This window comes from Onychostruthus taczanowskii, unplaced genomic scaffold, assembly GCF_017590055.1.
Source record: "Onychostruthus taczanowskii isolate IOZ18803 unplaced genomic scaffold, ASM1759005v1 scaffold17, whole genome shotgun sequence".
NCBI classification, from domain to species: domain Eukaryota; kingdom Metazoa; phylum Chordata; class Aves; order Passeriformes; family Passeridae; genus Onychostruthus; species Onychostruthus taczanowskii.
The window spans coordinates 5,782,535-5,795,140 of NW_024498906.1; the positions used below are offsets into that span (position 1 = coordinate 5,782,535).

Below are 12,606 nucleotides of genomic sequence, written 5' to 3' on the forward strand. Positions count from 1 at the left end.
TAGGATCCCACATTGGCTATTTCAGCTATTTTTTCTAATAGGGAATAACTATTTATAATCAGGGTGTTATTAACAGAACATTCATACACAACAAGCTGCCTGAGGAAAACAAATTCAAGCCAGGATTACTGCACTTATAGAAAAATGTTCTGGTTTGAATTACAGACAGAAAAGTTAAATAACTAGAGCTACTTCCTGTCACCATAAGGATTGTTTAAAAAAGAAAAAATACCTCACTCAATGCATATTTGGTGATAATGCCTGTTTGTTGACCTACCTTTTTTATATGGCTTTGGTGGCACAACAGGACCAGGCTCTATGTTATCATAGAAGTTACATGTGGCTTTCGGATCAAAGTTTCCTGTCAGAAAAGGAAAAGAAAGTGTAAGTTGAAGATTATTTAAATGCTATGCCAGTGACATGAACATCCAAAGGCTTCTTATTTTATACATCCTATTATGACATTGTATCTTAGCTTTTTCACAAGTTTTGTCACACATTTTTAGTTTTCTGTCAAACACAGTAATTTTTAGCAGGGCAATCCCATATTGAAAAATCAACTCCAGCTCAACATTTTGCATTGCCGTGAAAACATGTGAAATGTATGTCTTCCTACAGGATACTTCCTTAATAAAAAGGGACTGCATATCCTAATCTGTTTGATTCTATTTAAGACAAGTTTCTGGTACAAAAAAAAGCCTTTTAAAAACCCTAGTAAATTTCTGTTTGCCAGACTCTTGGTTGCAACTCATTGTTCAGTTCTGTATTACTTGGCCACAGCCTTTATCAGCAAAAAGTTAAAATTTTAAGTGAAGGATCTTCACAAAGGAGCAATTTTTTTAATATGCTCTTGGCAAAGTCATTTATATCACCACTTTCTTGCTAATGGAATTTAACTTGGCCAACAGAAGTATTAGCAAGCCAAATTTATTAGGTTGCAACTGAAAAAACACCCACCCTTTAGAGGTAAGTTGTCACTGCTAATATAAATTGAACTCTAAAAACTCCAAATACTCACATTTAAGCACCTCATATTAGAACCATAGGATTATTTAGGTTAGAGAATACCTCAAAATCATTCAGTCCAACTGCTACCCCAGCACTGCCAAGTCAATCACCCCTGTCCTCAGGAGCTGCATCTATAGGTTTTATAAATACCTACAGGGATGGCAACTCCACCACTTCCCTAGGCAGCCTGTTCCAATACTTGACAACTCTTGCCCTGAAGACATGTCCCTCATACCCAATCTAAACCTGCTCTGGTGCAACTTGAGGCTGTTTCCTCTCATCTGTCACTTGTTACCTGGCAGAAGAGACTCCACCTCATCACAGCCTCCTTTCACATTCTTGTAAAGAGCAGTGAGGTCCCCCTGAACCTCCTTTTCTCCAGGCTGAACACTCAGAGCTTCCTCAGCCATTTCTCACAGGACTGACTCTCCCAACACTTCCCCAGCTCTGCTGCCCTTCTCTGGACTCACTCCAGCCCCTCAGTGCCCTTCCTGTAATGAGAGACCCAAAACTGGACACAGGATTTGAGGGGTGGCCTCACCAGTGCTGAGGACAGGGGACAATCCCTGTCCTGGTCCTGCTGCCACACTATTGCTCATCCAGGCCAGGGGCCTTTGGCCTCCCTGGCCCCCTGGGCACACCTGGCTCATGTCCAGCTGCCCCTGACCAGCATTCCAAGATCCTTTTCCTCCAGGCACCTTTCCAGCCACTCTTCCCCCAGCCTGTAGCTCTGACTGGGGTTGTTATGACACTTTTTGAACCCCATTGATCCAACCTGTCCAGAGCCCTCTGCAGAGCCTTCCTACCTCCAGCAGACTAACATCTGTAACCATATCCAAATGATGTTTCTTAAAAAGTATCAATTCAATACCTCTAGATTGAAGGAGATCAACTTCTTTCAGCGTACAGTCAACATTTATCTGGAGTTGTCTGTTGAGGCTTCTCAATCTGGTCATTTCCTCAGGCTAGAAAGAAATATCCCAAAATAGTAATTGTGGGAAAGTCAGCATCTTATTTGAAACAGAAATAACATTGTTATTTGTTAATATTTTTAACAAATTTGTTATTTGTTAACATATTGTTAACATTGTCTTTGTTAACAGCTTTACTAAAAACTGAGTATAGATAAGGCACTGAAAGAAGTCCAACTGTCTGGCCTACTACCCCTAACTCACTTGCCCTCAAAATCATTCTTCTATTGGTATGTGAGTAGGAAAACAGGCAAGTTACTCAATATTAAAATTCATTAGTAAGATGACACAGCTGATCTCAGGTTTATAAAACCAGACATGTTTCTAAATTCTGTATAAATGGATTACTTGCTACCCAAGTTTGCATCAAGATCATCAAAAATAGAATACAAACTGCAGCCCACATTAACTATTACTTGCTTATAACTGAATGAGGTCAAAAGTTTATTCATTTGCAGCAACCCAAGAATCTCCAAGAAGCCAAACCTTTTAGCCCAGTATATTTAAATCATTCAGTGATGAAAGATTGCAATTATTCTTAACAGCATGATCAGTTATTTAAGTGCATATATTTGCATATCATTAAAATCCCTAAGTTACTGGAATGCAAAGCTGTCTTAATGCTAGCAGCATCCATCACTAACACATTTAATCCTAGGATACATTTCAGCACCACAGTCACAAATCACAGAATATTCAAAGTCACAAGGAACCTCTGGAGGTCATCTAGGACTTTGTATCCTAGAAGTTTACCAGATCGGCCAAGCTTGGCTTCCCCTTGGTGAATCTATGTGACTACTGCTGACCACATTCTTGTCCTTCATGTGCCTGGAAATGGTCAGCAGCATTAGCTGCTCAATCACTTTCCCAAGGATCAAAGTGAGGCTGACCAGCCTGTAGTTCCCTGGGTCCTCCCTTTCTTGGAGACATCAGTGATATTTGCTCTCCTCTAGCCTGTGGGAACTTTCCCACACACCATTAGTGAACCAAAGATTATCTGGAGTGGCCTTGCAATGACACCTGCCAGCTCCCTCAGCACTCACAGGTGCATCTCCTCCAGGATTATGACCTCGTGTATGACTACTTTGCCTAAGCATTCCCTGACCTGATTCTCTTCCATTAAGGGTGTACCTTCCTTGCTTCACACTTTTCCCAGGGTCTCTGGGACCTGGGATTCCTGAAGGACTGTAAAGATTGAACCAAGAACTTCATTCAGTATCTCAAGCCTTTTCCATGTCCTACATAACCATGCCCTCCAATTTGCTGAGCCCAAATTTTCACTGGTCCTCCTGCTGTCACCTAGGCAGTAACAGAAGCCTTTATTTTGGTCTTTGAAATCCTGTGCCAGATTCACCTCCAGCTGGTCTCTGGCTTTCCTAATCTCATCCTGGCACACTCAGTGCCTCTGTACTTCTCCCAGGTACATCTGTGCCAAATGCTGCCCTGAAACAGGTGAGACATAGAACAGCCACAGCAGCAAAGCAGCCAACAGCCCTTCTGTGCCTTCCAGCCTACACCTGTGTGCATTGTTTGCATCAATACAGCCAGTAAGTCTGAGCTGATTTGCTTAACAACTACACACAGTGGAAGCTATTTTTCAGCCAGATGAATTCCCTTATCAGAACCACACACATGTTTGGGCTAGAGTTACTTGCAGGTGGAAGTCACACAGATAAGAAGAATCAACAAGGAAAAAAGGAGAGTTCCAACTATTTCAGGCAACATTGCCACTGAAAAGTTATTTGGCACATCCTGCACATACCAAAAGAGAAATACTGTCTATGAGAAGCAACGACTCAAACAATAAAACAGCTTTTTAAAAACAGAAGTTAAACCTTCCTTCATGAACACCAAGCTCTATATAGCTAAGGCTTATTGAATAGACTTGGACATACCTTTACTGGTTGTTAAGAAACCAAGTATATTAGTTCTGTTGTTCACAAAAGCACACGCATACAAACTTCAACCTTCTGAAGTTTTGCTGGGAACACCAAGAAAACTGCATACCTGTCCGTTTCATCAACTACAAGAATTAGCTTATGACAAGTCCAGTACTTAAAACGTCCCCAAAGACTGACGATTTTATACTTATAAGTATTTTTGAACAGTACCTCAGTTTCATCAAAACACAAAAAATAAATGTGTATGTTGAATTAAAATACTAACAAATTGCTTACTGTGGGAATTGCAGTTGTACAGCTGACTCTCCGAAGCCGCCTCTGCATCAGATCATGCTCCATGCCATTGACTTCAGTCTTCAGGCGTTCAAGCTCTTCTTTCTCAAGCTTCAGTTCCTTTGCTAATCTCTCCATCCTTGCCCGTTGATGTAACAGCAAGGCTAATGTTTTACACAGAAAAAATAGTTACTAGCACATAAAAATCTGAACACTGAATTCTTAACTTATGCATAAGATTCATGAGTGACCCTTCTGGAAAAAAAAAGGTGATCGTAGACATGCAGCCAAATATCAGTGTGAAGATGCTTTCATGCCAAATGAACAATTTAGAAGTTCTTCCAGAATAAAAACACATTTTATACAGTAACTTGAAGTTGTTATTACCATTTTGGTCAAAGCTTCTTTTTTTGCATTTGGTCTTTCTCGTCTCAAAAATACAAAGGCACCTGTACAAGGAGACAGCTTCTCAGGATGAAACAGCAACCTAGTTATAATACTAATACTCTACTGACAAAAAAAAAAAATACCAGAGGTAAGTCCAGAAAGTAACACACACTTCATACGTGCTGCTCAACAGCAGCTGACACACCAGCCCTGAGACATTAGCCAAATGTCAGTCCCAAATTTGTTTTTTTCACTGCTATTATAAACTGTGGTATAACTTCTAAGAAGTTTTAGCTTTTCAGGAAATATTGTAATCCTCAATACTGTAAGTTCCTAAGGGTTCAGAGGGAAAACTACAGAGCTTCAACAAAATAAACTAGAGAATCCAAAAAATAAAAAGTTGAGTCAGCTCAGGCGCTTCAGATCTTAATTTTATGACAGATCGATTTCTTCAACCTCTCTCTGCCGTTAATTCACTCCCTCATTTTCATCATGGTACTGAAATTTATGACTTTCAGTCACAAAGTGATGCTGGGGTCCCAGAGAACCTAAGAAAAGAATTTTGACTAGCTAGAAGATAGTATTCAGTTTCCTAAAGAAGAGTATTTCTCAGTATTTCATCACAATGCAAAGCTGGCCAAGTCAGTGCGATGCTTAATCCTTTCTGATCAGGCTGGTTTTACCTGACTGAAGTCTGCTAGGACAGAGAAAAAGAAGACATTTGATGTGGGTATTCAGACAAACATGCTGCTCATGTAACAATATTCCAGCAAACTGCTCAAGGTAAGGACGCTGTAGAACCTGCAAAATGCTACTTCATGAGAAGTCCCATCCAGAACTTGCCCTTTTCTTCATCCCATCCAACAAAGGCAAAGGAAAAGCACATAACATCCAAGAATATTAACATATGAGCTAAAAAGAATTAGAAAAATAAGTAACAACATGACAACTTACTGCAAAAGAACACCCCAACCTGTCAGAAGCAGATATCAGCATTCCACACAAAAATGTAGCCCTGTAATTTGGATTTTGTATGGATTCACCAATTCATGGCCAACAAATAAACACCAAAGAGCCTAGCCAAGAATAACATCAGGTGTTTTTACACTACAGGCACCAGAATTACTGAACAGAACTGCTCTCTACTTTTTCAAGTAGCATAAGTCATGCAAGCAGAATTAAGAAAAAAAGTACAGATATCAGAATGATTTTCCACTATTGTTACCAAACCCTGTCTCTGTGTGATTCCTTCAACTTAACATGGTGTGACTACATTTCAGAGCTTCACATTATACTCTAGTACAACTCATCAGATATGACTCATATTACAAAGAAGCAAAGTACAGAAACCAGAATGAATTTCTGGTTACACTTTTTACAATGACTCAAATTCCAGCGAAAATTAAACAAACTTGTTCCCTAAATAAGCTGTTAAATACACTCCTTTGTGGTAGTAAAGAATAAAATGTTTATTCTTTTACAATATATTTCTATCAAGAGTTCAGAGTGCAGCAATAAAAAAAAGCTCTGGTAGGTATTGCCACAAATGTAATCACCCCAAAAAGCATGTACTAATTAGTTTTATTTGCTTTGCTTTTCAGAGACACAAATCTAGTGGAAGGCACAAAGGCAAAACCAGGTCTTACATTTCAGAACATATTTTTCACAGCTATGTGAAGCTACTTGTATCTTTCTCACATAATTGACAACCTCTACTGAAGCTGTAATAGTAACACTACCAAACAAAGCACGAGGTCTCAGTTACAGACCTACTGGCATTCATTCTTACTGAAGAATTGGGTCTACAGAATTTCTAATTGGATCTACGAGGTACAAAACAGCTTTGTTGAGGAGTTAGAAGAGCTCAAAAGGCAGTAAGTGAAATAAGAAATCAAGAACTACAGAGCAGCACTATAAGCTCTCCCTTCAGTTCTCTGAAGTAAAACAAAGGCTAGAAGGAACAACAGAGGAATAGACTCCTCTTTCCAAACACAAATCCAGAAAATACCTGTTGCAGGTTATCATTCTGTCATTACCCAAGTGACTGGATTGAATGCTTGCAGATTGATTCACTTGCTCAATTTTAAATGCTTCAAATCTACACAGCAGATTACTCTAAGAAAAGTAGTTTTCATCTCAGGATTAACTCCACATTTTTTTTCTTTACTGAATTACCAAATTCTTCATTTATAGAATTTGAAATTCTATAAATTAAAACTATGTTTCATCCCTGTGCAGCAGAACACACATCCTGAAATTTGTCTGCCAATCTCCTCTTCCTCTTTGAAAACTCAGAGTGGAAGAAGTAAACTTTTGATTTAAGTTCTTCAAAATAATTGTTTTATTACCTTTATTGGCAAAGTTTTTTTAGCTGCATTCTTATCTCTCTCTCTCTTCTCTTTGACTTAATATTCTTCAATCTAAACCAAATGCAGAAACATTTCAGGTGTTCTAAAACACTTGAAAAACATTATAAAAATTTGCATGTAGATTTATGACCCAGTTCTTCAATGCAGAATTGACAAAACTGACACACAGTACATGAACAAACTACTTGTCATTGTTAATTGCAGTGTTTTAAGAAAGCCCCCTAACATGAGAAGTACAGCAACATTAAGACCCTTAGAAATTCTTTATGTATTAGACTGAAATTTGGTAGTATTCAAAAAAAAAATCAGCAAAAACGGTCTGATTTTTGACAGTTTCTATGTTTCTCTGTACAGGTTCAAAAATTCTCACTAAGCAGCAAAATCAAACTGAAAATGCATTTTACAACACCACTATTTGCAGGGTGAAACATTTACCTTGAGTGTAAGCATAGTCGTCTGATCCAGAACTAGAACTTCTCTGATACTTATGGCTTCCTTTTTCTCCTCCAGATCCTGGGATTACAGAAATAGGCTGAATAGGTTCTGGTGCTGCAGAACGCTCTTCTTGGTCCACTAAATTTAAAAGATTCTCAGTCGGTGCTCGACCTACTGTGATTTTAAAAATGGTTGGGTTTGGCTGAGATACCATTACCCGAGGAGACTGTGTTGGTGCACCTGCAGGTCCAGCTGGCTGAGTGTAGGTAATATACACTGGATTAACACTAAATGGAGGTTTGGGTTGTCCCGACATACCTCTGGATGGAGAGCTTGAAGGAGGAGTAGTGGCTGCATACAGCGGGTGCTGGTTTCGCTGAGATGGTTGATTACTTATAGGTGAAGGGCTTCTGTTCATTGCAGTCCCAGGTCTTTGCGGTGGCTCAACTGTAATTTCTATTTTATTCATGGAACCTTTGGATAAACTAGGTCCAGCAAAAGGAGGAAGGTACGATACAGAGTGACCACCTTGCTTTTGAAAAGTCTGGGATGCTTGCTGATATGGATGGGGTGGGACAGTAGAAGGACTAGGAGGCATGAAAACATGTGAACTCTGGTGACTCAGCTGAGGAGGTTGAACTTGGTGTTGAGGAGAGCCGAAGGGAGAGGGACACTGGGACGCCGGTGGTGATCGAAAAGCCGACTGAGGGATCTGGGGTTGTTTTGGAGAATACTGAGAGGGTTGGTAGTTCTGTTGATGTGGATATACAGGTAGAGGACGAGGAGTATAATGTGGAACTGGGCCCTGTGGCGATGAATGCCACTGTGTATTCTGAGGAGTCTGTCGTCCTGAAGAACTTTGAGATGTTTGTCTAATATAAATAGAGCCAGGAGTCCCATAAAGATTGCTTGGAATCTGTGGAAGAATTTGTAGAGCTCTGGGTACACTCTGTCCAGAGGGGAGGTTTTGTGATACTGTAACAGTAATGGGATTTGTACTGTACCGAGGTATGTGCATATACGTGGGAGGGCCTTGCATAGCAGACGTGTTCATTCCTGGTTGTATGGAAGATGGCTGTGGAGGTGGCTGTGGAGGAGGAGTAGCTGCATTTCTATTCTGGTCATTCACGAAAAATGGATTGTAACTAGGAGAAGCTGCCACAACGGCGGGAGCAGAATGTGGTTCTTGAACTAAGCAAATGAGCTGTTTACCTGCCGTGCGCTGTGGGTCAATGTGTCCATCGCTTGAGCTGTGTACCAGTGTACGACCACCATTAAGTTGAGCTCCATCCCCCGCGTGATAGCTGGTATGAGGATGAATACCCAGATTAATGTGCAAAAGGCTATTTCTATTCATTCTGGTGTCATCAGGGCTGTGGTACTCCATATACAAATACTTGCTGCTCTCCTGTGCGAGGGCTCGACAACAGGCATCGAGGTTGTTGTTGTTCTAGGAGCAAGAACAGGCACCGTTACTGTCACAGAGCACAGGAAAGAGCCAGCACTCTGTGTTCAACATTCAGCTGAGGCCGCAACCAGGCCTAGCCCGGACACAGCTAGGGGTAACGTTTCATACACAGGTATTGTGAAATAAAGATGGTATGCAAGTAACACATAGCTCACATTGCATCTGGCAATGCTCTGGTAACACTAGTTACACTATGACATATCAAAAAAACCCCCCACGTCCAGTTTTGGGAAAGCAATGGTTACAACTCTATGCATGTTCTTCACGGAACAAGTCTGTACAATTAATTACTTCTAGTAACAACACAAATCAAATTAAACTAGATCAAAATTGCAAACTCTGAAAAAGCAAAACAAAAATGCAGATAACATTTCAATGTTTATCTGAGTATTTACTGCTTTCACTTTCAGTTTACTGTTTACCTGACTATTTCTCTTAACCCAGAAGTTTAAAAACTCAGTATTTTAAACCAGCTTTTATTGGTAGAACAGTATTTAATACCTTAACAATGAAGTCAAAGTATTGCTTGAAGAAGTCCTGGGGATTCCATAAAGAACACTGCAATTCCAACCAAATTTAAACCGCTTTTAAGAATTTCAAGCTTAAGGCTAAAAAAGGTTTACTCATAGATCAGTGAGAAACCAAATAACCCTTTTAAATGTTTGATTTGTTCTGTAGTCCTGGCAGTTGAAACAATACAGACAATAAATTATGAATCAAATGAGAAATATAATGGGGAATTCCTTTTCCCTTCCTGCCCCTCTCCACTAATTTTAGCTTAATGTAGTCTGTTAAAAGAACAACACAAATGATAGCTTTTCCAAATGAGTAAAACCACTAGAAAGCATTCCAGATGGTGGATTTATTTTTCTCCCCACTTTATCATGTAACAGCCACCATCAGCTGTGGTTCAGATTTACTTTAAATAGCAGCTAAAGAAAACAAATTTCACTTTAAGTTCAACTAAATCTGGCCCCTAGCACCCTAACTTTGTTAAACATGACCCAAGACTGGTACCTTCTGTGACAGAGAGCACTGCCTTCCACGGCAAGTGTCTACATATTTATATATGCACACACACCCCTGCCTTCCTCAGCGTGCTAAAATTACCATTCTAAGGAATGGACATTAATAATGACTGCACTTCTATTTAAAACACTATCACTATCTATATAAATTTGTATGTATATATTACATATATACACATATGGCCTTGCAATACAATTTTCAACAGCCACTGGCTGAAAAATCATGTTACATTTCTTTTCTCATGGACTATCCCTAGTCAGTCTTAATATCAGAATGAAGGTGATTCCCCCATAATTTCATATGATTTCACTATGAGAGGAACTCACATATTCTGCATTTTCTCATATGTAGAGTTACTACTAAACAGGACAGAAGAGTGCGGCACTTAAATAGGAGCTCTCACTCTACAGACACTTCTCCCTGACAACCTCCCTTTGTGCTGAGCTCTCCTTCTAGACATCAGTGATCACTGGGAATGTCCAGACATATCACTAAAAATTTAAGACCAGAATATGTGGGAATCAGACCTTGTAATAACAACCAGCACCACAATGCCAAGACAGCAGTCTCAAAAAAGTGAACCACTACCATCAGCCACTTGCCATCTAAACAGATCTTCATGAACAGAGCCTTCAGTTTCCTTAGGTCACTTGGTCAGGGTGCAGGTAAAGAGAGCGTATACAGGACAGGCTCTGATCTGATTTTATCAGGGTATGGAATATATTTGTCATTTCAAAGGACCCTCAATTTTTGATGGGCCTAAAACTCCAAACTAAAACGCTATTTAAATCTAGAGCATTTATTGCAAATGGTTACTGGAAATCAGCACACGCATCTTTAAAATATAAAGTGGGTTTGGAGACAAAATCTGTACAAAAACATAAGTATGTGCAAAGTTAACTAGCTATCCAGAATGCCATATAATAGAGACAGAACAACATATGCTTCTGCAGGATTATGGGCTCTTTAATTTTATCAGTTTAAAAATGTGTATGACAAACACAGTTCATCAAAAGGTTTGTGTACTTAACAGTACAAAGATATGACTGTCAGGATAACTAAAGCTTTAAATTAAAGGACTTTCCCTGCTTTCATTTGTCTGAAAGCAATTAACTTTTATTTGTATGATTTAGAAGACAATGCAAAAATTACAACCTCTATTCTAAGTAAACCTACTCATCTGCTAGGGACAGGCAGGATGCAAGTACAGCTTTCCAACCTCAGCCATGGCCACACAAGGCCAAACCAGATCTTGCATGTTTCTATTCCATTCCTGATTCCTCCCATTAACTGAGGGTATTCCCAGAAGACCACTACTTATTACATGTGGTAACTTATTATCACTTCCAATTTCTGATTTGAGATGAAGGTGTAAGGATGAAATGGAAAGGAAAATGAGTACAGAAAGAAGAGCCACCACCTGACCTAGAAAGAGAGAAGTACAACTAAACCTCTGGAGAGCCATGAGAAAACGATACATGAAGAGGGAAAACTGCCAGATTGCTACCTAAGTCCAGCTCCTTATCTTGGAAGGATGAGTGACTGTTTACTAAAACCTCCTCCAGTATATGTATGTTATTTATGTAGCCATCACCAATTAACATTCCATTAGCCACTTTCTTTATTATCCATATGCATACAGTCACAGGTCACACAGACAATGAAAAAACATCAGTGCAAAATAACCTCCACGAACCTAAGTGAAGAATGACAGATTTTTTGTACCTAAAAGACAAGACAGAAATGCAAGTACTGGAGTCTTCCAACTTTTTAAAATAAAACCAGGAGAATGAAAATCTATGCTCCACATGTACTACTAGGAAGGGTATTCATACTGAACTCATAGATCATGCCAAAATAAAATACACAGACTCTTCACCATACCTGAAGCATGCACTGAGATACCACCCCTTCAGGTATCTCAGGGAAACGCTGCCGGAGATCATGGAGTACCTGCACATCAAGCTGTTGGCTGCCCTGCGCCATGCCAGATGGATGATGTTCCAGATTACCAGAGAACAGAAGTCAACAGGCCTTCCAATGATTGTGGTCTTCTGAGGCTTCTGGCATTTTCTGTAAGAAAGAAAACACAATATTTTAGGCCATCACAACTTTTTGTCCTTCCCAAACTGCTTGTGTAGAAAAACTACTGTAATGCTTTTTAATTACCAAGAGAGACAACAGATTAAACATAAGGATGGGAATAATCATGTCTCAAATAGTAATGTTAAAACGCTTAAAATACCACAGGTATGTCTATATTGCATTGCACTGGAATGTGCTAGCTCAGGTCTTTACTCAGTCCCACTGTGGCACTGTGTGTAACTTCAATTATTGTGACTTGCATAAAATAGAACTGTTATATACTCCTAGTGAAATTATGAACAGTCTGCAGAGAAGAATGAAGTTATCATCAAGCACAGATGTTTTATTTACAACATGCTAGAAATAATGGGCTGGAAAACTAAGTAGCATAGTTATCAAAAAAATACTGTTCCATTAATAGGGTTCAAACTCTTTTGTCTTTACATCACTATAAACCCAAGAAGTTGGAAGCAATTTTTGGGAAACTGAACAAGAATTACATAGAATTTAAAGAGCCCTTTCCAGGATTAGATAAGCAACTACAGAAGATTATTGCGAAGTACCTGTTACATTCATACTAACATAATGAGTGACAAAAACCGAACCAAACAAAATCCCCTAAACCTCCTTCCATTTCAAAATTCTTGTATTCAATAGCAAAAATATTCTATCTGAACTTC

At 39.3% G+C, this 12,606-nt stretch overlaps 1 protein-coding gene across 7 annotated transcripts in view; it reads right to left on the reverse strand.

Annotated features, from left to right (window-relative positions):
• TAB3 (TGF-beta activated kinase 1 (MAP3K7) binding protein 3) overlaps positions 1 to 12,606 on the reverse strand; it is a 40,088-nt gene that overhangs the window by 2,809 nt on the left and 24,673 nt on the right. Inside the window, exons 2-8 of one of the 7 annotated variants that reach the window (XM_041399740.1) lie at positions 11,726 to 11,914; positions 9,314 to 9,370; positions 7,663 to 8,794; positions 7,345 to 7,422; positions 4,157 to 4,317; positions 1,880 to 1,973; positions 278 to 361 (exon numbers count right to left, since the gene is read on the reverse strand). In XM_041399740.1, coding sequence (XP_041255674.1) covers positions 278 to 361; positions 1,880 to 1,973; positions 4,157 to 4,317; positions 7,345 to 7,422; positions 7,663 to 8,794; positions 9,314 to 9,370; positions 11,726 to 11,827 — 1,708 coding nt within the window. In that variant the 5' untranslated portion in view covers positions 11,828 to 11,914. Of the gene's footprint in view, positions 1 to 277; positions 362 to 1,879; positions 1,974 to 4,145; positions 4,318 to 7,344; positions 8,795 to 9,313; positions 9,371 to 11,725; positions 11,915 to 12,606 lie in introns of those variants that run through there. The other 6 variants (XM_041399739.1, XM_041399738.1, XM_041399741.1 and 3 more) reach the window with 6 other exon arrangements.